Source organism: Bufo bufo, chromosome 2 (genome assembly GCF_905171765.1).
Source record: "Bufo bufo chromosome 2, aBufBuf1.1, whole genome shotgun sequence".
Taxonomy (NCBI): Eukaryota; Metazoa; Chordata; class Amphibia; order Anura; family Bufonidae; genus Bufo; species Bufo bufo.
Genome location: NC_053390.1, coordinates 78,302,292 through 78,328,048, shown reverse-complemented (window position 1 = coordinate 78,328,048; position 25,757 = coordinate 78,302,292). Strand labels below are relative to the sequence as shown.

The window sequence follows — 25,757 nt, the reverse complement described above, 5'->3', positions numbered from 1 at the left end:
ATCGAAGGAAAAATAAAAATAAAATGTATAGCTTTCAGAATCAAATGGATACACCACCTATTTGTTTTGCTAACTTTAAGGCTACCTCTACACGATGACATTTGTCACACTAATGTCGCGCGACAATTTTTATAATGGCAGTCTATGGTGTAGCACTGCAACATGCAACATGCTGCGACTGCGACGCAACAGTCGCAGAAAATCCATTCAAGATGGATTTTTCTGCAACGGTTGCGTCGCAGTCGCAGCATGTTGCATGTTGCAGCGCGACACCATAGACTGCCATTATAAAAATTGTCGCGCGACATTGGTGCAACAAAATGTTGCGCTACAAATGTTGCAGTGTAGTTGTGCCCTATCTGTCGCGCGACTTATTGTCGTCGTGTAGTTGTAGCCTTAGTCAAAATTTTGGTGCAAGTTGTAGCATTTTAAGACATGCCTCTTTCCCACTAAACCATGCCCTTTCGCTCTAAACCACACCCCCTATCAATTGAGGCACCAAAGCTTCCTGAAGCACATACTAAACATAATGGAAGGCCTGAATTCTGTCTGTAAATCATTGTCTTGTGTATTTTGGGCTCTTCTGTAACTACCTACTCTACAGTATTCTCACTGCTAGATGTCTTGCAAAACTGTGTAAAATTATGTGTGGTGTCCACAATGGTATGAGTAATTCCATGTGGATCAACTGGGCATCACTAGGTCTACCTCTTACAACTGAAAGCACACAATTGGAGGTTGGTTTAGGGGAGGGTAAGGCCAGTTAAACATGCCTCCATGATTGGGATACTGAATGGTAGCGAAAAATTATTGTGGCTCCCAAGATTGTATGTTGGCCACCATCTCAGCCACCCACCACCTGCACATCTCAGTAGTTATTGTAGCAGAAGATAACACCATTTGGAGCCTCTAGGGTTTATTTCTTACAAGATGGGACCAGACAGTTCAACACATTTAATAATTTCTTATTTTATTGTAACAAGAATGCACAGGCATCATCTTCAATGACATCATTGAAGATGATAAAACTAAAGAGTAGAATAAAATTACTGTAGATGTGAGTAGCATAATCCAAGATAGTTAAAGAGTTATTCTAGTTAGATCAAGTTGTCCCTACTTTATAGGGTACAACTGTTAGACTAATGGGGATCCGACCAATTGGACTCCATTGTTCACAAGAATAGGGGTTCTTTGCCCCTGTATTAATAGGTGCCACAAGGGTGTCATGAGCTGCACATGCCTGAGAAAAGGGCTTCAGGAATGTCCCTGTATGAATGGATTAATCGGTGAAGCATGCACACTGCCACTCTATTAATCTCTATGGGACTGCCAGAAAGATAGCCAAGTACAGCCTTCGCCCATCTCCAGTAGTCCCTTACACTTTCAGTGGAGCAGCAATGAGCAAGCTTGACCATCGCTCCATTTAAACAGGAGACACAGGACCTGAGTTCTCATAGTTGGTGGGAGTCCCAGTAGTTAGACCCCATCGATCTAACAGGTGTTCTGCATTCAATGGATCAGGGATAGCTTGTTCTAACCTTTAAGGTTCTTAAAAGAAGAAAAACACTGGTACAGTCTCACATCCCCAAAAAATGAAAAGCTATAGCATTCCCTTGGTCTTTTTATTAATCCATTTCATGTAGTCTTTAGTAAGACGGGTGTAGATGTCAGCTCCACTTGAAGTCCCGCACAGCATGGGTCCAAAAGAAATAATACCTTTTAGGAAGCCTCCGCAAATAATTGGTCCTCCGGCATCACCCTACAGTGTAGAGATTCAGATGCATTAACAGAAACATAAGCTAAAGAATATAACTGTCACAAGCAGACAGCTGAGAGGCTCTGATAGGAGCCGTTCAGATCCTCCCCCTTGAGTTTCTTTGTTTTGGTTTCTGTTCCTCACCTCGTTAGGCTATCTCAGCTGTCATGCAGTCAGACTCATTACCTCCCTTTATATTCTCCCCCATAAGGTAGTTGGGTGTGGCTGATACTACTTCCTGGAATGAGTGTGCATGCTGACTTCAGCTCCCAGCTCCCAGCTCCCAGCTCCCAGTTCTCAGTTCACAGTCGTCTTCAGATAAGTGCTGTTTTGTATTTATGATTTTCTGTTGTCTGGATCCAGGGGACCCTGACTCCCTCCGTGTCTGTGTAGGGAGCCGGTGGTCGTGTCCCCTCACTATTGTAGGGCCTTCAGGTTAAGATAGCCGAGGTACGTGGATATGCGCCCATTCACCTTTAGAGTGGTCGCATAGGCTGAGCATTAAGGGAGAGCGGCAGGTCGATTGCAGGGGTCTCCCTTTATGTTCCTTAGTTGTGGATCCAGTGAGTCATCATTTGTTATTTGTATCATCTTGTTTCCTGTACACCATCCGTGACATTATCAGCCACCAAAACCGTCTCAAGCATGGATCCGGTTTCACTTTTGGCTGAACGCTTCCAGGGTCTTTCATTGGAGGTAGCTGATCTCCGTAAGACTTTTTCTCAGTTTCAAGTGACCGGTTCAGCTTGCGTTCATGGAGTTTGTGCTGAGCCTAAGATTTCGCTCCCGGATACGTTTTCCGGGGGTAGTGAGAATTTTGTACGTTTTAGAGAGGCTTGCAAACTCCATTTTCGCCTTCTTCCCCATTCTTCCGGTGATGAAGAACGGAGGGTGGGGATCATTATATCGCTGCTCAGGGGTAATGCTCAGTCCTGGGCCTTTTCCCTGCCGGAGGGGGCACAACCCCTCCGTTCAGTGGATGAATTCTTTTTAGCCCTGGGTCAGATATATGATGATCCGGATCGTATTGCTCTGGCTGAGTCTAGACTACGTCTGTTATGCCAGGGTAAACAATCCGCAGAGATATACTGCTCAGAATTTCGGAGATGGGCAGCAGATACGGGTTGGAATGATGCTGCACTCCGAAGTCAATTTTGCTATGGTCTTTCTGAGGGATTGAAAGATGCATTTGCCTTTCATGAAAGACCTACCTCCTTGAATTCTGCTATGTCTCAGGCTGTTCGTATTGACAGGCGTCTTAGAGAAAGAGGAGAGATTTCTCCTTCTTGTCATGCTCAGTCCCGGGACAGTGCACCGGTGTCATTCTGTGCACAGGGGTCTCACTCGCTGTCAGCCCCTTCTGAGCAGGAGCCCATGCAGCTGGGGTTGATTGCCTCTGACAATAGAGGATTCAGCCCGCAGGGGAGTGTTTGCTTTTGTTGTGGAGGTATAAATCATCTGGCAAATGTTTGTCCCTCTAGGAGATTCAGGCAGTTTTCTGGGAGTAATAAAGAGACAAAAAGGAGGAAATCTTTTAAGAATATTCCGTCTGTTACTATTGGCAGGGTTGAGGCGGAAATTGAAGAATTGTCTTTTGCTTGTAGTTCCCGTTTTGTCCTGCCTGCTAGGGTGGCGCTAGAGAGCAAGAGCATTTTTTGTGAGATTTTTGTGGATAGTGGAGCAGCTGTCAACCTCATTGATAACCAATTTGCAATAACTCATGGTTTCCAGGTTTGCTCTTTGCGAAAAAATATTCCTGTTTTTTCTATTGATTCAGCTCCACTTTCTCAGAAATCATTAAAGGGCATAGTTCACAATATCCGTTTAATTGTGAATGATACTCATGTTGAGGATGTGTCATGTTTCGTCCTTAGCGGTTTGCCTACTCCTCTAGTGTTGGGGCTACCCTGGCTCTCTAAACATAACCCCACCATTGATTGGCCAGCGAGGCAAATAAATGGTTGGAGTGACTTTTGCAGAGAGAATTGCCTCATAACATCTATTTCTGAGGTTTCTACTAAAACTGTACCACCTTTCCTCTCTGAATTTTTGGATGTTTTCTCTGAGAGTGGAGTTCAGGATTTGCCTCCGCACAGGGAGTATGATTGCCCTATTGATCTCATCCCAGGTGCCAAGCTGCCTAAATCTCGTTTATACAATCTTTCCCAACCTGAGAGGGTCGCGATGCGTGCTTATATCTCTGAGAGTCTGAGAAAAGGACACATACGACCCTCAAAGTCACCTGTTGCCGCTGGTTTTTTCTTTGTTAAGAAAAAAGATGGTTCTTTAAGACCTTGTCTGGATTTCAGGGAGCTGAACAGTATCACTATTCGTGATCCGTATCCGCTTCCTTTAATCCCAGATTTGTTTAACCAGGTTGTTGGGGGCGAAAGTCTTTTCCAAATTAGACCTAAGAGGGGCATACAACCTGGTTAGGGTCAGAGAAGGAGACGAATGGAAGACGGCTTTCAATACCCCTGAGGGCCATTTTGAGAATTTAGTTATGCCTTTTGGTTTGATGAATGCCCCAGCCGTTTTTCAGCATTTCGTCAACAGCATTTTTTATCATTTAATGGGAAAATTTGTATTAGTGTATTTGGATGACATTTTGATTTTTTCTCCTGATTTCAAAACTCATAAGGAACACTTATGTCAGGTCTTACTCATCCTGCGGGAGAATAAATTATACGCGAAACTGGAAAAATGTGTGTTTGCGGTTCCAGAGATCCAATTTCTGGGGTTTCTTGTCTCCGCTTCTGGTTTTCGCATGGACCCCGAGAAGGTCCGCGCTGTGCTTGAGTGGGAGCTTCCTGAGAATCAGAAGGCGCTGATGCGTTTTTTGGGCTTTGCTAATTATTACAGGAAATTTATTTTGAATTATTCCTCTGTTGTTAAACCACTCACGGATATGACCAGAAAGGGGGTAGATTTTTCTTCCTGGTCGGTAGAGGCGCGTAAGGCCTTTTCTGATATCAAGGAGAGTTTTGCTTCCGCTCCCATCCTAGTACAACCTGATGTTTCCTTACCCTTCATAGTTGAGGTTGATGCTTCTGAGGTGGGGGTGGGGGCGGTCTTGTCTCAGGGTTCCTCTCCTGCCAAATGGCAACCGTGTGCCTTTTTCTCAAAGAAGCTCTCCTCCGCAGAGAGAAATTATGATGTGGGAGATAGGGAATTGTTGGCCATCAAGTTGGCTTTTGAGGAATGGCGCCATTGGCTAGAGGGAGCCAGACACCCTATTACCGTGTTTACTGACCATAAAAATCTGGCCTACTTGGAGTCAGCCAAGCGTCTGAACCCGAGACAGGCCAGATGGTCTTTGTTCTTTTCAAGGTTTAATTTTGTTGTTACGTTCCGCCCTGGGGTTAAGAATGTGAAGGCAGATGCCCTGTCACGTTGTTTCCCGGGAGGTGGGAATTTTGAAGACCCGGGTCCCATTTTAGCTGAAGGTGTGGTGGTCTCTGCTCTTTTTCCTGATTTGGAGGCAGAGGTGCAGGCAGCCCAGTCAGAAGCTCCTGATCTTTGTCCTCCTGGGGGGTTGTTTGTGCCTCTCGCTTTGAGACACAAGATTTTTAAAGAACACCATGATACGGTCCTTGCTGGGCACCCGGGGACAAGAGCCACACTGGATCTCATTGCTCGGAGATTCTGGTGGCCTGAGCTTCGTAAGTCAGTTGAGGGTTTTGTGGCAGCTTGCGAGACTTGCGCTCGTGCCAAGGTCCCTCACTCACGGCCATCAGGTCCTCTCCTTCCTTTGCCCATTCCTTCCCGTCCTTGGACACATCTGTCCATGGACTTCATAACGGACTTGCCTCGTTCCTCGGGGAAGTCTGTGATTCTGGTGGTGGTGGACCGTTTTAGCAAAATGGTGCACTTTATCCCTTTTCCCGGTTTGCCCAATGCTAAGACGCTGACGCAGGCATTTGTTGACCACATTGTCAAATTGCATGGGATTCCTTCTGACATAGTCTCTGATAGGGGCACGCAGTTTGTTTCCAGATTCTGGAAGGCTTTCTGTTCTCGCTTGGGGGTTCGCTTGTCATTCTCTTCTGCTTTCCATCCGCAGTCGAATGGCCAGACAGAGCGTGTCAATCAGAATCTGGAGACATATCTGCGCTGTTTTGTGGCGGAGAATCAGGAGGATTGGTGTTCGTTTTTGTCCCTTGCTGAGTTTGCTTTAAATAACCGTCGTCAGGAGTCCTCTGATAAGTCTCCATTTTTTGGTGCATATGGGTTTCATCCGCAGTTTGGGACTTTCTCTGGAGAGGGCTCTTCTGGTTTGCCTGATGAGGACAGATTCTCCTCGTCTTTGTCATCTATTTGGCAAAATATTCAGGATAATCTAAAGAATATGAGTGAGAGATATAAGCGTGTGGCGGATAAGAGACGTATGCCTGGTCCGGACCTGAATGTTGGTGATTTGGTGTGGCTGTCTACCAAGAATATCAAATTGAAGGTTCCCTCCTGGAAGTTGGGTCCTAGGTTTATTGGGCCTTACAAGATCCTGTCTGTCATCAATCCTGTTGCCTACCGTCTTGATCTTCCTCAGACTTGGAAGATCCATAATGTTTTCCATAAGTCCTTATTGAAACCTTATGTTCAACCTATTGTACCTTTTCCTTTGCCTCCTCCTCCGATTATGGTTGATGGGAATCTTGAATTTCAGGTCTCTAGGATTGTGGATTCTCGTCTTGTCCGCGGTTCCCTCCAGTACCTCGTTCATTGGGAGGGTTATGGTCCTGAGGAGAGGATGTGGCTCCCAGTGACGGACATTAAGGCCTCTCGCCTCATCAGGGCTTTCCATAGGTCCCATCCTGAGAAGGTGGGCCCTGAGTGTCCGGAGTCCACTCCTAGAGGGAGGGGTACTGTCACAAGCAGACAGCTGAGAGGCTCTGATAGGAGCCGTTCAGATCCTCCCCCTTGAGTTTCTTTGTTTTGGTTTCTGTTCCTCACCTCGTTAGGCTATCTCAGCTGTCATGCAGTCAGACTCATTACCTCCCTTTATATTCTCCCCCATAAGGTAGTTGGGTGTGGCTGATACTACTTCCTGGAATGAGTGTGCATGCTGACTTCAGCTCCCAGCTCCCAGTTCTCAGTTCACAGTCGTCTTCAGATAAGTGCTGTTTTGTATTTATGATTTTCTGTTGTCTGGATCCAGGGGACCCTGACTCCCTCCGTGTCTGTGTAGGGAGCCGGTGGTCGTGTCCCCTCACTATTGTAGGGCCTTCAGGTTAAGATAGCCGAGGTACGTGGATATGCGCCCATTCACCTTTAGAGTGGTCGCATAGGCTGAGCATTAAGGGAGAGCGGCAGGTCGATTGCAGGGGTCTCCCTTTATGTTCCTTAGTTGTGGATCCAGTGAGTCATCATTTGTTATTTGTATCATCTTGTTTCCTGTACACCATCCGTGACAATAACAGATTGTGTGCTTTTTTAAAACTATAAGATCAATTGTAAAAAATTTTGTTTAAAACAAGATGCTGATGGGGATATACAGTATATATGTGTATATATATACATATATATATATATATATATATATATATAAAATCTGTGTTCTGTTTTAGCAGTACCAGTGCAGGATGTGGACTTCATCCACTGCGCCTTCTCATCAATATTGGATCAGTGGGGCCCAAAACCCTGCACCCCCACTGATCAGATGTTTCAGGCAGGCACCAGTGCCAGAAACTATATGAGTAAAGGAAATGGAAGCAGACATCTCTGTACAGTGTAGTGGCTGTGTCAGTGTATGTATCCTTCTGATTGGTAGTGGTGCCGGGTGTTGGACCTCTACCAGTCTGATATTTATCATCTATCAGTATCAGTAGTTTGGTCTCAACTATCAAGACTGCACTGCACCCCTATGCTTGGGAGGATCTCAGTCACATCAATTAATGTATCCCTGATGATGGAGAACATTTGAGGTTGTCTCGTGTGCCAAAGATCACCTATGATGCTATGGAGGCTCATCCTCCGTCGTGGCCTGCTATTGGCTGCCTTCAATCCCCCTCCAAACAACACCCTCCAACCCCGTCGCTGGATGTTTTGATCCACACGACGGGGAGATGCAGAGGTGGCCGTGCAGGCAACAGAAGCGATGCAAGTGCAGGGGAGCGGTAGAAGTATGAGGGGCCCGGATATTAGAGGGGGCATAATAGTGGTTGAATAACCCCTTTAAGAGCTGGGAACCCAAAACAGAAACACCCACAGAAAATTGTACCTGAGTGCCATGCCATTTGTTCCAAGATGGAGTTTGAAATGTTAGGAAGGAATTCCTAGATTGGGATTGAAGTTAACGTGAATGATTTACCCACACATAAACCCGACACTTACATTGCAGAAACCCCTTACAGCCCCCTTCTCACTGGTGCACATCATGTCCTTTGTAATCTTCACGCTTGGTTTCCACTGAGAAGCACACGTCTTTCTGTCTATGACGGTCACTCTAGCCTCCATCAGCTTGTCGGCAGGGTTGGGTTTTTTATTGTCAGTCCTGCCCCATCCAGCAATGGTACAGACACTGCCCGGCTTAACTTCAGCAAATTTCTCAGGAAAAAGGACAGTGTTGACAGCCTTGGTTATATTCACTTTACTTGAAAGCTGAATTCGGACAATAGTCATCCTGGTAATCTGCTCGTTGAAGCATTGTGAAGAATGGACTCAAAAACACTGTACGGAATATTTACCTTCAAAAGCTGGAGGTTATTAACATGCTTTTCTTTATTAAATTTCTCATGTGCGATTATTTTCACAACTTTAAATTGCTGTCTTTGATTGTCTTTTATATTCTTGATAGAGCGAACCCCAAGATCAACAGTTGTCGTCTTATCTCTACATAGATGGAATTGAAATGTTATTAAAGCTAAAGAACACCATTTGATGATTCAGCGATAGGACATTTACAACTGAAAACCCTCATGTATAGATCTTTAAAGGGGTTGTACGTTGGGTAAAAACTATTCCAGTGCATTGAGGGAGAACAGGAAGGAGAAACCAGCAGAGGATCCAGGAAGCATTGGAATGGGCACCATGGGGGATTGGTGAGGTCAGTATTACGTCTTTTAATTTTTTTGTTAACCCATTCTGAGCCTATTATTTTTGTAACTCATTCTGAAAAAGTGACATATGATGTAAATCAGTATTTACTTCATTTTTGTTGGTGATTTTTTTTATGGGAGGATCCACATAAAATATCCAGAGTTTTCACACTGACCACTGGAGTACACACAATAGGCTGTTTTTTTGCAGATCATACTTCAGCTTTGTTGTGTAGACTGGTACACGTTTAACAGAGAGCAGGTGGGATAATGACAACCCAGTTGTACCCTATAAAGTAGGGACAAATATATTGTACTGCCTATATAGCAAATGAAGATGTCCATTCCCTGGTTTTGGGAGGGGGGGGGGGGATGCACAACATTTTTCCTTAGGACTAGAAATCTGTTGAAATAGTTACATGAAATTAAACATAATCATTCCTTTAAGGCCCCACGCACATGGCCTTATCCGTTTTGCGGTCGGCAAATTGCAAATCCACAAAATAAGGATGCTTTCTGCAGCTGTATGTCTTTTCCACAAATATTATAAATAGTATAAGAAGAAAAGTGGCAGCGCAAAAAATCTCACAAAAAATGAGAGGAAAGAAAAATACTTTTCACCCATGTGGTCACAACATTTCAGCTCACCCATAGAGCCTTTCTCAAGGCCTGCTGTGCTGCCATTGTCTTCTATTTCTATTATAAATATTAGGTAGGGAACTGTTACCTGTTGTCCACCATACATGTCGGGTTCTAATGCAAAGTGTAAATTAAATTTTTGAAAATCTCATTTACTTACACGTAACATCTGGAGGTTGAATTTTTTTTCCACTGCACATAAATACAATAGAAAAAGGGCTAAAGTATGTGAACTACAAGTTATGGAATACGGGAGTAATTATGATGATAAAAATATAATTTGCAATTGCTTTATTTGCATTTCCCTCTATCCCCTGGTATACAACCATAGTAGGTTTATTTTGTTTCCTGAAAGTGAAGCTACTCACCTCAGTATACAGTATATATGGCTGTAGATCTGTGCACCCAAATGTCACTAGCAAGTTGACAAGGTGTAGATGTTCTGGGGGCTGATTTGTTTTTGAGGTGAACATGTTAACTGTGTGGGTGTGAGCTTTTCTTAACACTTGTAGCAGGAAACTTCACACTTACAGTTGTGCTATTATTCTGCTCTACACACTGCAGTAAAGAGACGTTATTGACCTTCATTACATTTTTACATTTCAGAGGGTAATAGTAAGAGCCTAATGGTATGGCCACATGTTCAGGTATCTTGATGCAGTTTTGGAAGCCAAAACCAGGAGAGGATCATAAAAGGTATAAAAAGTATAAAAGACTTCTCATCTTTATTTATTTATTTTCATTTTTTTTATTCACTCCTGGTTTTGGCTTTCAAAAGTGCATCAAGAAACCAGAATATGTGGCTGTGCCCTAAAGATGCTGCTTCTGGTTCATCAGATGATGTCTAAGGAGAACTCTAATAGAGTACTATTTATTGGTAAAAGCTTGATTTAGTTTGAAACAACAGGTTTGGACTGGGTTTTCTTTCTTTTGTTCATCATCCAGAGCCAGCACCTCCATGTTCTTACTTTCATCCTCCAGAATTCTACAGTAAGACGGGCCACAAGGAATATTAGGATGAATCCACGGCAGCAGCTTCCATCTAATATGTGACCTTTTTTTTTTTTAAGGATGATGCACTCCCATATGGCAGAACTCAAAAGACCCTACTAAGTTAACGGAATCCATCATGTCCCAGTGGAGTCCATCGTATCACAGATTTGGCATTGCATTGCTGATTCCGTTATAAATGGAATAGATCCTAGTCCTGTATGACCCTGGAGGATAAATAGGGCTAGTAAATGCCTTTATGGCAACAAATACCCTAGTATTAATAAAAGCACCCATCTAATTATACTTAAAGAGGACCTGTAACCTCTCCTGACATGTCTGTTTTAGCGAGTACATTCCCCATGTAATACCAAATTTGGAGCATCTATTGTTGTAATATACCATTCCTTTATTATTCTGATACTATCTGTGAGGCCTCATGCACATGGCCGCAAATCAAGGATCCTGGCTGAGAGCATGCCACCTTCAGGCAGAGGTAAGGTCAGGCAGCAAAGGGTCAGAAGGTGCCTTAAAGGGGTTTTCCGAGAGTTTTTTTACTGATGACTTTTCCTCTGGCACACGGCACTCCCACCGATCTGCTGTTTGAGAAGGCACCAGCGGTCACAGTAGCACCGCGGCCTTCTGTCAGCTTTTCCTTGTCCATGTGACATCACATTCATTGGTCACATGGCCTAGGCACAGCTCAGCCCCATAGAAGTGAAAGGGGCTGAGCTGCAGTAATAGGCACAGCCACTATACAATCTGCGGCGCTGTGCGTGCCGGTGCTCTACCTGCATTCACTGGAAGCCGTCTGGCAGCAGGAGAGGTATAGAGTGGGCTCAGCATGCATGTTGGTACCTGCATTCCCTGGATTTAATGGAGGCCGCTATGGCACAAAAAAAATGGTAAAAAGCAGAGTGGACCCAGCATGCATGTGGAACCTGCATTCCCTGAATTTTATGGTGGCCATTATGGCACATAACAGGTAGTATCTAGTGTTAGGGCCAGACGGATGCGTTCGGGGCCGCTCGTGAGCCCCTTCAAACGGAGCTCACGAGCGGACACCCGAACGCTAGTGTGAAAGTAGCCTTTCTTTGTGTTTCTAGACATGGCAGCGTGCACCTGCGCATTGGGATGTGCTGACTGACCCCCTTTTTCTTGCAGTTCTATCAGGGGATAGGCCATCAGTAAGAAACTCTCAGAAAAGCCCTTTAAGTACCTTGAGGCTGCCATACTTCAGACATGTTATTACATGGAGAATGCAAGTAGTTATTAAAACAGACAATCAGACATGTCAGGAGAGGTAATGGGACCTCTTTAACTTTTAATGAGCTAAATAAATTCAAATGTAATCAATAGTGCAGATCGAAATCAAAGTGAAGTGAAAGCACAAGGGACCTCCCTAAAAGTGTGCAACCTACCTCCTGCTGGGGACAGGGAAAGTAGTATATTTAAGTGACTCCGATCTCTTACAGGGGGCTGTGATCCGCACAATTAATTGTACATATCATAGCCCCTATAAAAGATCAGGGGCTGCCATGCAGCAGGGGGCAGACTCCGCTCCCTCCCCAGTTTGAATATCATTGGTGGCCAGTGTGCGCCCCGCCCCCGCCCCCCCTCCCTCTATTGTAATATCATTGGTGGCCAGTGTGCGGCCCCCCCCTATTGTAATATCATTGGTGGCCAGTGTGCGGCCTCCCCCGGCCACCCCCCCCTCCCTCTATTGTAATATCATTGGTGGCCTGTGTGCGGCCTCTCCCGCCCCCCCTCCCTCTATTGTAATATCATTGGTGGCCAGTGTGCGGCCCCCCCGCCCCCCCCTATTGTAATATCATTGGTGGCCAGTGTGCGGCCTCCCCCGCCCCCCCCTCCCTCTATTGTAATATCATTGGTGGCCAGTGTGCGGCCCCCCCGTCCCCCCCTATTGTAATATCATTGGTGGCCAGTGTGCGGCCTCCCCCCCTCCCTCTATTGTAATATCATTGGTGGCCAGTGTGCGCCCCCCCCCCCCCGCCCCCCCCTCTATTGTATTAATATCATTGGTGGCCAGTGTGCGGCCTCCCCTCTCCCCCCCCCGCCCGATCATTGGTGGCAGCAGAGATTCCGATCGGAGTCCCAGCTTAATCGCTCTGGGGCTCCGATCGGTAACCATGGCAACCAGGACGCTACTGCAGGCCTGGTTGCCATGGTTACTTAGCAATATTACAATATTAGGAGCATCATACTTACCTGCTGGCTGCTGCGCTGTCTGTGTCCGGCCGGGAGCTCCTCCTATTGGTAAGTGACAGATCTGTCACTTACCAGTAGGAGGAGCTCCCGGCCAGACACCGACAGCGCAGCAGCCAGCAGGTAAGTATGATGCTTCTAATATTGTAATATTGCTAAGTAACCATGGCAACCAGGCCTGCAGTAGCGTCCTGGTTGCCATGGTTACCGATCGGAGCCCCAGAGCGATTAAACTGGGACTCCGATCGGAATCTCCGCTGCCACCAATGATCGGGCAGGGGGGGGGGAGAGGGGAGGCTGCACACTGGCCACCAATGATATTACAATAGAGGGGGGGAGGGGGGCCGACGGAGGCTGCACACTGGCCACCAATGAAATTACAATAGAGGGGGGAGGGGGGCCGATGGAGGCCGTACACTGGCCACCAATGATATTACAATAGAGGGGGGGCCGGGGGGGGGCCGCACACTGGCCACCAATGATATTACAATAGAGGGGGGGAGGGGGGCCGACGGAGGCCGCACACTGGCCACCAATGATATTACAATAGAGGGGGGGCGCACACTGGCCACCAATGATGGGGGTCTGCCCCCTGCTGCCTGGCAGCCCCTGATCTCTTACAGGGGGCTATGATACGCACAATTAACCCCTTCAGGTGCGGCACCTGAAGGGTTAATTGTGCTGATCACAGCCCCCTGTAAAAGATCGGGTGCTGCCAGGCAGCAGGGGGCAGTCATGTACACAGTTCGTAGTATATTCTAACTAGAAGCGTCCCCATCACTATGGGAACGCCTCTGTGTTAGAATATACTGTCGGATATGAGTTTCACGATCTAACTCAAATCCGATGGTATATTCTAACATAGAGGCGTTCCCATGGTGATGGGGACGCTTCAAGTTAAAATATACCATCGGATTGGAGAAAACTCTGATCCGATGGTATATTAACTCCTGACTTTACATTGAAAGTCAATGGGGGACGGATCAGTTTGAAATTGCACCATATTGTGTCAACGTCAAACAGATCCGTCCCCATTGACTTGCATTGTAATTCAGGACGGATCCGTTTGGCTCCGCACGGCCAGGCGGACACCAAAACGACTTTTTTTTCATGTCCGTGGATCCTCCAAAAATCAAGGAAGACCCACGGACGAAAAAACGGTCACGCAAAAAAAAAACGGTCGTGTGCATGAGGCCTAAAGCTGTCTGAACTGTGCATTCTGCGCTTTGATAGACATACGTAATGATATTTTTACTGCCTGGCTCCAGTGGCGTAGCTATAGGGGTCGCAGAGGTCGCAATTGCCAGAGGGGTCTATATGTGTCTTATTAGGCTACTTTCACTCTAGCGTTTTTTGAGGATCCATCATGGATCTGCAAAAACGCTTCCGTTACAATAATACAACCGCATGCATCCGTCATGAACGGATCCTGTTGTATTATGTCTTCTATAGCCAGGCTGGAACACCATTGAAAGTCAATGGTGGACGGATCAGTTTTCTTTTGTGCCAGATTGTGTCAGAGAAAACCCCGTCCCCATTGACTTACATTGTGTGCTAGGACAGATCCGTTTGGCTCTGCTTCGTCAGACGGACAGAAAAACGCTGCAGGCAGCGTTTTGGTGTCCGCCCGCAGAGCGGAATAGTGACTGAAGGGAGGCAAACTGATGCATTCTGAGCGGATCCTTTTCCATTCAGAATGCATTAGGGCAAAACTGATCCGCTTTGGACCGCTTTTGAGAGCCCTGAATGGATCTCACAAACAAAAAGCCAAAACGCTAGTGTGAAAGTGAAGTGAATACTAGTGAGCACTTCCATTATGGTCTGATCTGAGGTCTAAAACTGGATCTGATCTGAGGTCTGTTATGGTGGTCTGAGGATCTGATATGGGGGTCTGAGGATCTGATATAGTGGTCTAATAGGAGGTGTGATAGGGGGGGCAGGGTTGCCAAAGAGAATTTTTCTTTTTTCTGGACAACTTATCCCAAAATCAGGGACATCCAACATTTACGGACAAATTGGAAAACCATAATGAAAGGTAAAGATTATAAGTAATACATTTCTATAGCTCAATATACTGATAATAAGTAATTACCAGCATTTACAGATTATAATTACCACCAAAATAATAGTCAACTACCACCAGCCTCCAAAAAATTACAGACACATCTTTTTTCACGGACACAGGAATAAAGTTGCCTATTTTTGTGCACTGTCCAGAAATTTCTGGACGGTTGGCAACCCTCATGGGAGGGGTTCTGATTTGAGGTCTGATATAGGGGTCTGATCTGAGGTGTGATATGGGGGGCTGATCTCAGGATCTGATCTGGGAGTCTGATTGAGCAATGATGGCGAACAATATAAAGGGTGATTTTTTTGTACTGATGCACATTATAAGGGGGTATTTTTTGTACTGGCGCACATCATAATTGGGTATATTTTATACTGGTCCACATTATAAGGCCTCCTGCACACGGCCGTTTTTTTCCCCGTTTACTGGCCGTTTTTTGCGTTCCGTATACGGTCCGTATACGGAACCATTCATTTCAATAGTTCCGCAAAAAAAACGGAATGTACTCCGTATGCATTCCGTTTCCGTTTTTCCGTTTTTCCGTTCTGTTTTAACATAGAACATGTCCTATTATTGCCCGCAAATCACGGTCCGTGGCTCCATTCAAGTCAATGGATCCGCAAAAAAAAACGGAACACATACGGAAATGCATCCGTATGTCTTCCGTTTCCGTTCCGTTTTTTTCCTGAACCATCTATTGAAAATGTTATGCCCAGCCCAATTTTATCTATGCAATTATTGTATACTGTACATGCCATACGGAAAAACGGAACAGAAACGGAAACACAACGGGAACAAAAAACGGAACAACGGATCTGTAAAAAAACGGACCGCAAAACACTGAAAAAGCCATACGGTCGTGTGCAATAGGCCTAAGAGGGTATTTTTGTACTGCCACACATTAAAACGGGGCATTTTTGTACTATAATGTACTGTAATGTATGTCTTTATCAGCAGGGCTGGAGAGAAGGGTTTAGGTGAGAGAATTTTGCATGGGGGGGCCACTTTTTACCTGGATTTGTTGCCACAAAAGCAAATTGAAATTGTTCTAAATCCAAACTATATAGCCATTTTCTATCACAAGACTATGCCCTGTGACTCCAGACTACAGTTTAGTTACAGAGCTTACAGGGACTCTGAGCATAGTCTGAGACACGCCTGCTGCCTCATCATTATTTCAAGCTGCTGTTCTCTCCCTCTACCCTGCACAGGATATAAAGGGAACTATCAATGCAGAAAAATGTAGTCTAAATCAGGGGCTGTCTTTTCAAAAAGGTAGATTTTTTAAAACTATCACTGTATATACATATATATCATGGACATTTCTATACCGCCATGCAGAAATCTAATAGTATAAGAAAAGTTACTCACACAAAACACTCTGCAGATGTTAATACCCAGTCAGGCTTAATCAATACGCCTCCGCAAAAAGTTTTTCCAGGGGTTCTCACTAAAGCCATATACGGAGTTGAGCGAGCTTCCTTACCTCCTACAATACGAGCACAATCACCTGCAAGTCATAACAGTATGAACATTAATAATTTACTATATAACTGACATGAATATGGCTTAAATTAGTCTTTATGAGCTGTCAGGAGGTCAGAGATAAGTCCAGCCATCACAGCAGTTGCAGTTTTCTTTTAAATAAAAATTATAATTTGAAAAATGATTTTTTAGCACAAAATTTGTAAAAGACAATGATAAAAAATAATTGACCCTGAACGTGTTCATAGGGGAGATTTATCAAAACTGGTGTAAAGGAAAACTGTCTTAGTTGCCCATATCAAACAATCAGATTGATCTTTTCATTTTCCACAGGAGCTCTGAAAAATGAAAGGAAGAATCTGATTGGTTTCTAGGGGCAACTAAGACAGTTTTCCTTTTCACCAGTTTTGATAAATCTCCTAATAATACCAATGGCACCCCAACTGCCACCAGGTTGGAGGCCCAACATCTGTCTGTGCCCCAAGGGGTGTGCCCTCCTATCACAACACGGCACTAGGGAACATTAGTGCGAGGCTTGCCACTGTGTTCCATGTGCACAACTTTTATTGCCAGAGCCACTACCACTCCCATCCTTCACTCACTTATATGCACATAAAAGGTATCCTGTGGCTCATTTTTTTTTGGGGCATCATTTATGACTAGGTGGGTGTGCAATGAATATATCAAGGGGAGAAAAACAGAACTGATTCGCACATCCACAATGTTATGCTTAGATCTAATTAAACTCGCTTCTCAGCGCAATATTAAAGTGCACAGGCCCCTATACTGCATGCTGTACAAGAGGCATTAGTTTACATTTTGATCAAAAGGCATAATAACACTCACCACGCCAAGGTTGCCTCTTTGAGTGGGACCTACTCCGACAAAAAGGCGCAGCACAATGCAGTGATAAAGCGGCACTGCCCTAGTAGGCGGCAGGACCCAGGAGTCAAACAGCAACCCTGCTGTCTGACAATGCCACCCATGGCACTGGGTCCCACCGACCCAACCAGCACAGCGCCACCACGCAGTACTGCACCATGTGAACAGTTGTCTAACACAACATGTCCATTGCTATCAGGAACTGCAGGTCAATTACCACTCATATGCAGACAGGGTGTGCAATGAACCTTCATCTTCCCTGAACACCAGTTCCCAATTGATTTAAAAAAATTTAATGTACAAGGGTGGACTCGGAATTTAACCTCTTGGGGACACAGGGCGTACAGGTATCTCAGGATGGCCGAGCGGTTAGCAGAGTGTCAGCACATTGCTGACACTCTACTTGAAACAGCTGACATCCGTGCTCACAGATGTCAGCTGTTTAACCCCTTCCATGCCGCGGTCCATAGGGACCGCTGTATGGAGGGGGTTAACAGGGAGGGAGCTCCTTCCCTCTCCCATCTGGGGCTGCTGTGCTGTTTCAACCCCCGATTCTTGACGGGATCACAGAGGGAGAGGGCCCCCCTCCCTCCCCATTACCTGCTGCTCTGTTGTGGCAGTGGGTGATGGTTACCATGGCAACCGGACACCTTCACAGGCTTCCGGCTTGCCATAGTAAGGCTAAGTCTGATCAGACTAAGTGTAAAGTGAAAATACAGTACAGTACTCTATATAGTGTACTGAATTGTATTATACAGATATCAGACCCACTGAATCTTCAAGAACCAAGTGGATCTGGGTCTAAAACACATTTATCACTGATTAAATATAAAAAAAAAAAAATGCACTACACTTATAAGGTTAAGCCGCGTCTGTAATAACCTGCTCTATAAAAATATTACATGACCTAACCCCTCAAGTGAATACCATAAAAAAAAAAAAAACGGTTTTGTCACCTTACATCACAAAAAGTGTAATAGCAAGTGATCAAAAAGTCATACGCACCCCAAAATAGTGCCAATCGTCATCTCATCCCGCAAAAATCATACCCTACCCAAGATAATCGCCCAAAAACTGAAAAAACTATGGCTCTCAGACTATGGAAACACTAAAACGTGATTTTTTTTGTTTCAAAAATGAAATCATTGTTTAAAACGTACATAAATAAAAAAAAAGCAGACATATTAGGTATCGCCGCGTCCATAATAACCTGCTCTTTAAAAATATCACTTCACCTAACCCCTCAGGTGAATACCGTAAAAAATAAAAAAAAAAAAGGGGGAAAAAAGCTTTTTTTTGTCACCTTACATCACAAAAAGTGTAATAGCAAGTGATCAAATAGTCATATGCACCCCAAAATAGTGCCAATCAAACCGTCATCTCATACCGGAAAAAAAGAACCCCTAATTAAGACAGTCACCCAAAAAATAAATAAAAACTATGGCTTTCAGAATGTGGAGACACTAAAGATTAATAAGAAAAAAAAATGCTTTGTTACAGTTGCAAGAAAAAGTATGTGAACCCTTTGGAATGATATGGATTTCTGCACAAATTGGTCATAAAATGTGATCTGATCTTCATCTAAGTCACAACAATAGACAATCACAGTCTGCTTAAACTAATAACACACAAAGAATTAAATGTTACCATGTTTTTATTGAACACACCATGTAAACATTCACAGTGCAGGTGGAAAAAGTATGTGAACCCCTAGACTAATGACATCTCCAAGAGCTAATTGGAGTGAGGTGTCAGCCAACTGGAGTCCAATCAATGAGATGAGATTAGAGGTGTTGGTTACAGCTGCCCTGCCCTATAAAAAACACACACCAGTTCTGGGTTTGCTTTTCACAAGAAGCATTGCCTGATGTGAATGATGCCTCGCAAAAAGGGAGCTCTCAGAAAACCTACGATTAAGAATTGTTGACTTGCATAAAGCTGGAAAGGGTTATAAAAGTATCTCCAAACGACTTGCTGTTCATCAGTCCACGGTAAGACAAATTTTCTATAAATGGAGAAAGTTCAGCACTGCTGCTACTCTCCCTAAGAGTGGCCGTCCTGTATAGATGACTGCAAGAGCACAGCGCAGACTGCTCAATGAGGTGAAGAAGAATCTTAGAGTGTCAGCTAAAGACTTACAAAAGTCTCTGGCATATGCTAACACCCCTGTTAGCGAATCTATGATACGTAAAACACTAAAGAAGAATGGATTTCATGGGAGGATACCACAGAGGAAGCCACTACTCTCCCAAAAAAACATTGCTACACGTTTACAGTTTGCACAAGAGCACCTGGATGTTCCACAGCAGTACTGGCAAAATATTCTGTGGACAGATGACACCAAAGTTGAGTTGTTTTGAAGAAACACAACACTATATGTGGGGATAAAAAGAGGCACAGCACACCGACATCAAAACCTCATCCCAACTGTGAAGTATGGTGGTGGGGGCATCATGGCTTGGGGCTGCTTTGCTGCATCAGGGCCTGGATGGATTGTTATCATCGAAGGAAAAATGAATTCCCAAGTTTATCAAGACATTTTGCAGGAGAACGTAAGGCCATCTGTCCACCAGCTGAAGCTCAACAGAAGATGGTTGTTGCAACAGGACAACGACCCAAAGCATAGAAGTAAATCAACAACAGAATGGCTTAAACAAAAGGAAATACGCCTTCTGAAGTGGCCCAGTCAGAGCCCTGACCTCAACCCAATTGAGATGCTGTGGCATGACCTCAAGAAAGCGATTCACACCAGACACCCCAAGAATATTGCTGAACTGAAACAGTTCTGTAAAGAGGAATGGTCAAGAATTACTCCTGACCGTTGTGCACTTCTGATCTGCAACTACAGGAAACGTTTGGTTGAAGTTATTGCTGCCAAAGGAGGTTCAACCAGTTATTAAATCCAAGGGTTCACATACTTTTTCCACCTGCACTGTGAATGTTTACATGGTGTGTTCAATAAAAACATGGTAACATTTAATTCTTTGTGTGTTATTAGTTTAAGCAGACTGTGATTGTCTATTGTTGTGACTTAGATGAAGATCAGATCACATTTTATGGCCAATTTGTGCAGAAATCCATATCATTCCAAAGGGTTCACATACTTTTTCTTGCAACTGTATGTAAAACTGAAACAAACAACCAAAAAAAGAAGTAATATTTGCTATTGTCGCGTCCGTGACAAGCTGCTCTATAAAAATACCACATGATCTAACCTGTCAGATGAATGTTGTAAATAACTAAAAATAAAAACTGTGCCAAAATGGCTATTTCTTGTTACCTTGCCTCACAAAAAGTGTAATATAGAGCAAACAAAAATCATATGTACCCTAAAATAGTACCAAGAAAACTGGCACCCTATCCCGTAGTTACCAAAATGGGGTCACTTTTTGGGATTTTCTACTCTAGGGGTGCATCAGGGGGGCTTCAAATGGGACATGGTGTCAAAAAACCAGTCCAGCAAAATTTGCCTTCCAAAAATCATATGGCATTTCTTTCCTTCTGCGCCCCCTGCCGTGTGCCCGTACAGCAGTTTACGACCACATATGGAGTGTTTCTGTAAACTACAGAATCGGGGCCATAAATATTGAGTTTTGTTTGGCTGTTAACCCTTGCTTTGTAACTGGAAAAAATGGATTCAAATGGAAAATCTGCCAAAAAAGTGAAATTTTGAAATGTTATCTCTATTTTCCATTAATTCTTGTGGAACACCTAAAGGGTTAACAAAGTTTGTAAAATCAGTTTTGAATACTTTGAGGGGTGTAGTTTGTAAAATGGGGTCATTTTGGGGTGATTTATGTAAGCCTCACAAAGTGACTTCAGACCTGAACTGGTCCTGAAAAAGTGGGTTTTAGAAATGTTCTGAAAAAATTTCAAGATTTGCTTCTAAACTTCTAAGCCTTCTAACGTCTCCAAAAAATAAAATGGCATTCACAAAATGATCCAAACATGAAGTAGACATATGGGAAATGTAAATTAATAACTATTGTTGGAGGTATTACTATGTATTATAGAAGTAGAGAAATAGAAATTTGGAAATTAGCAAATTTTTAAAAATTTTTGGTACATTTTGAATTTTTTAATAAATAAAAATTTAGTTTTTTGACTCCATTTTACCAGTGTCATGAAGTACAATATGTGACGAAAAAACAATGTCAGAATGGCCTGGATAAGTAAAAGCTTTTTAAAGTTATTCACACATAAAGTGACACTGGTCAGATTTTCAAAAAATGGCCTGGTCCTTAAGGTGAAAATGAGCCCGGTCCTTAAGGGGTTAAAGTGGTCCTGGAAAAAAAACTAATAGGGGCTCCAATGTTGTAGGTGGGTCAAAATTGACAGAAGGTGGGGCAACACAAGTAGATGGGCCATTACAAGTTGGCAGGGTAAGTAATACTATAGTGCAGCACAGAATGCCATCCCACAGAACCAAATACCACGGTGCAGAACAAAATACCTCCCCAGAAGCTGCCCCTCTGTAGTGGCCATCAAAAGCTTCCACGTTCTGTTCTTCTCCAATTGTCTGTAATATGGATAGGGAGCAGTGGGCTTAGGTGAGATGTGGGCCACAGCACCAAGCCAGTCTTACCTTCAGCATGCTGCCTGGTCTTCCTCTAATAACGACCCTTAGACTGGATTCACACGTCCGTGGAACACGGTCCGTGTGATACCGGCCTGGATTTCTTCTGAGTGCAGGAGCGCACGGCGTCATTGGTTGCTATGACGCCGTGCGCTTCATGCTGCCGCCGCAGTACAGTAATACACTCATAGATCATACCAGTGAATTACTGTACTGTAGCGGCAGCAGGAAGCGCACGGTGTCATAGCAACCAATGACGCCATGCGCTCCTGCAGGCAGATGAAGTCCAGGCCGGTATCACACGGACTGTGTTCCACGGACGTGTGATCTAGCCTTATACTTTCCCCAGTAGTATGTACTACTTAATATTAATTTTAAAAGTAATATCAGGAAGTATTACTTTACTGAGAGAGTAGTGGATGCATGGAATAGCCTTCCTGCAGAAGTGGTAGCTGCAAACACAGTGAAGGCGTTTAAGCATGCATGGGATAGGCATAAGGCCATCCTTCATATAAGATATGGCCAGGGGCTATCCATAGTACTCAGTATATTGGGCAGACTAGATGGGCCAAATGGTTCTTATCTGCCGACACATTCTATGTTTCTATGTTACTACGACATCGGCCCCACCAGGTAAATTCCCTGCAGGGTTTATGGCCAGCCCGCCCTTGTTTATGTAGCATCCAACAGACAAATACTTCATTTTTATTTATTTTTTCCTTAAAATTTGCACTGTATACATCATCCTCTGACATGGTCATGCAGACGAAGGATCTGTTTTAGCACACAAGGGAGACAGGGCAGAAATATCATTCTTCTGTCAGCAATAAAACTTGAGACTGAAGATCATAAGGGAACATTTATTAAGCTCACCTTTTTTAAGAATAAAAAAAGACTGGCGTATTTGAAAAGCCTGTAAATTACCTCAAATTTATGATCCCTTAATAAATCAGCTTAATTGTATTTAAGGCTGACCTCTAATGGTTGTTTTCTGGTATTCACTAAAACTTGTCTCATTGGTTTGCGCATGAAAAATTTTAGCAAGTGACCATAAAAAGTTGCAACGCTATCTCTTTCAATGCAAAAAAATAGGTTCCCCCTCAAAACAGATGGGAACAATAAGCCTGGTCAGGAGTGGAGCAGAAATAACACTGTTTATGCGCCTAATTCATCAGCAAAAAGGGTGCACCTTTTTCGGAAATAAGGCGCAAAATAAAGACAACTCCAAAATTTGTCCCAAAATAAGAATTAGACGAACAAGGCGCAAAATAAGTTGGTAAATGAGTCTTAAAAAATAAGAAAGCTTTTTTACTCCTGAAAACAGGCACAGGAACTATAGTAAGGGCTCTTTCCCACAGGCGCGTGCCGTGCATGGAATCCGCTGCGTGAAAGACAGCCAAGCTCCGTCCCGGACAGCAGAGACACAGAACATTAAAGAGGACCTTTCATCTGGCAAAAAATTGTGAACTAAGTGTCATGATCTGTAGAGCGGCGCCCAGGGATCTCACTGCACTTACTATTATCCCTGGGCGCCGCTCCGTTCTCCCGCTATGCCCTCCAGTATGTTCGGTCACTTGGTTATAGTAGGCGGAGACTTAGGGGACTTGGTTATAGTAGGAGGAGACTGCCCTTGTTCTCCTGGGCGTCTCATTCTCCTAGGCTGTAGCGCTGGCCAATCGCAGCGCAGAGCTCACAGCCTGGGAGGTTTTTTTCTCCCAGGCTGTGAGCTCTGCGCTGTGATTGGCCAGCGCTACAGCCTAGGAGAAGGAGACGCTCAGGAGAACAAGGGCAGTCTCCTCCTACTATAACCAAGTGACCGAACATACCGGAGGGCATAGCGGGAGAACGGAGCGACGCCCAGGGATAATAGTAAGTGCAGTGAGATCCCTGGGCTCTGCTCTACAGATCATGACGCTTAGTTCACAATTTTTTGCCAGATGAAAGGGCCTCTTTAACATGATTGATAATGCTCTGTGCCTCTATGTGATCTTTTTACTACAAAATCAATGTGACAACTTTATCTCACTGTGATTTTGTAGTAAAAAGGTCACAGAGAGGCACAGAGCATTATCAATCATGTTAAAGAGGACCTTTCACCAGAATAAAACATCTAAACTGACTATACAGACATGTAGAGCGGCGCCCAGGGATCCCCCTGCACTTACTGTTCTACCTGGGCGCCGCTCCGTTCTCCCGGTATAGCCTCCGGTATCTTCATAGTTAGGCTCCACCCAAGGGAACCTGATGGCGTCTCTTTCTCCTATGCTGTAGCGCTGGCCAATCGCAACGCTCAGCTCATAGCCTGAGAGTTTTTTTTCTCTCTCAGGCTATGAGCTGAGCGCTGCGATTGGCCAGCGCTACAGCATGGGAGAATGGCGCCCAGGTATAACAGTAAGTGCAGGGGGATCCCTGGGTGCCACTCTACATGTCTGTATAGTCAGTTTAGATGTTTTATTCTGGTGAAAGGTCCTCTTTAAAGCAGAGCGGGGCTTGGCTCTCTTTCACACAGCGGATTCCATGCATAGCATCCGCTCGTGAGAATGAGCCCTAAATGTATCCCATAGTCCTCTTCACTGTGCTGCTTCCTTCTACATGCCTGTGTCTATCTGAAATGTCTCCGACTGATAAGGCCCAGAGGCCAGACTACCTGGTAGTACTAAATGACCATTAAGTACTACTAATCCTACTATTCCTACTACTCCTACTACAAAACCGTGGCACAGAATAGCAATATAGTCATCATCAATACACCTTCACACATTTCCATGATTTAAAATCAGTTCCATCCACCTGATTGGGGGTTGGAGAAATCCATGTGCTTGCCTCCCAATTCAAATGAATGCAACTGATTTTCCAAAGGTGGAAAATTCCTCAATGGTTCTGGTATCTGTAGTACAATCAGTGCTACCATTGTTCTAAAATGCAATTTACCATTAATACTACCAAGTATGTATCTGCATTATTTCCTGGGTGCTATGATTATCATAATCCTATAACTGATGGTTAGTCTTAGATGATGGCAAAGCATGGAGACGACCTGGATGTAGAATACTTACAATTTTTCCCCTGCAGAATGACTGCCAGAAATATTAGGTTCCACATAGCAAGCATTGTCCTGGAGACTTGAATCCTTGCAGAGAAATGTGTTGGAGGCAGAAACCACCTGGTGTAAGAATATAATTGTTTGCCAAGTTGTGGTTTTTAGTGCAGTGAGAGCTTCTGTTTAACAAGCCGCGTTCATGATATTATAATTTCTGTTCATCACCCAGGGTGGTCACACCTCATGCTGTTTGATTTAGGTTTTGCACAGGAAACTGCATTTATGTTGTCTGTATGCCATTTATTACACTCATGAACACTATGATTTGCACTAGACATTCTAAACGACTGAAATTTGTCACAAATTTCACAGAAATTCTCCTTCTAAATGAATCCAAAGTTTTGGCGATTTTGTAACGCCCCAGAGAGGCATTACAACCTTTGCACCTCGCTACTATCTTAAATGGGCTAGTTGTGATATGCAAACTGCGGCTCTCCAGCTGTTGCAAAACTACAACTCCCACCATGCCCTGCTGTAGGCTGATAGCTGTAGGCAGTCTTTGAAAGCTGGAAGTTGTAGTTCTGCAACAGCTGGAGAGCCGCAGTTTGCCTATCACTGGGCTAGTATAATGTCATCCTATGTATTTATTTTCAGGTCCTGCAAAAGGTGTATTCATAATCTTGTTATGTAACTGTTCAAGTGTAATGTGCCTGGTTCACTAGCAGATGGCAGCGTAAATGGCAGAACTATTTTACAGAGAATGGAGCTTTCTATTCCATTCTAACACCCCCCTCTGTGGTGTGGTGGGCATTTCCGACTTGTTGCAGGGAGAGTGGAGTTCTAGTTAGGAGTCAGTGGAGAGGACCCCCTGATAGGGGAAGGCAGCAGGAGCACATCCCTGTTGGACGAGCCCTGTCTGTACCAGCTAGAGCATCTTCAGCTAAGCTGGACATGGAGGCAGATGCCTGAATCCTCAGAAGCCAGGAGTAAAGTTTTCCCTGGACAAATCTAGAGTCAGACTAAAGAAAGAAGTTGCAGCCTACAGCTAAATGTACTTTTAC

At 44.3% G+C, this 25,757-nt stretch overlaps 1 protein-coding gene across 2 annotated transcripts; it reads right to left on the bottom strand.

The window, feature by feature from the left end:
* Positions 1–1,506: 1,506 nt before the first annotated feature.
* On the bottom strand, positions 1,507–24,904 carry LOC120992328 (granzyme A-like). Of its 2 annotated transcripts, none has more exons than XM_040421243.1 (5): positions 24,713–24,904; positions 16,085–16,223; positions 8,440–8,584; positions 8,087–8,353; positions 1,507–1,759 (listed from the first exon to the last, which is right to left on the bottom strand). In XM_040421243.1, exons 1-5 carry the CDS (start codon positions 24,765–24,767, stop codon positions 1,601–1,603), a joined length of 765 nt encoding a protein of 254 aa, XP_040277177.1. In that variant the 5' UTR covers positions 24,768–24,904; the 3' UTR covers positions 1,507–1,600. The 2 variants fall into 2 exon arrangements, with proteins under 2 accessions (XP_040277177.1, XP_040277178.1); XM_040421244.1 differs by having other exon boundaries at positions 16,085–16,202; positions 24,713–24,839.
* Between the last annotated feature and the right edge of the window lie 853 nt (positions 24,905–25,757).

Excerpts from the sequence above, each read along its gene's own strand:
- LOC120992328 (XM_040421243.1), bottom strand. The coding sequence starts at position 24,767 with ATGCTTGCTATGTGGAACCTAATATTTCTGGCAGTCATTCTGCAGGGG. Across the intron at positions 16,224-24,712 it reads CATTCTGCAGGGGAAAAATT|GTGATTGTGCTCGTATTGTA; the intron begins GTAAGTATTCTA and ends TATGACTTGCAG. Across the intron at positions 8,585-16,084 it reads ACATCTGCAGAGTGTTTTGT|AGATAAGACGACAACTGTTG; the intron begins GTGAGTAACTTT and ends CCATCTATGTAG.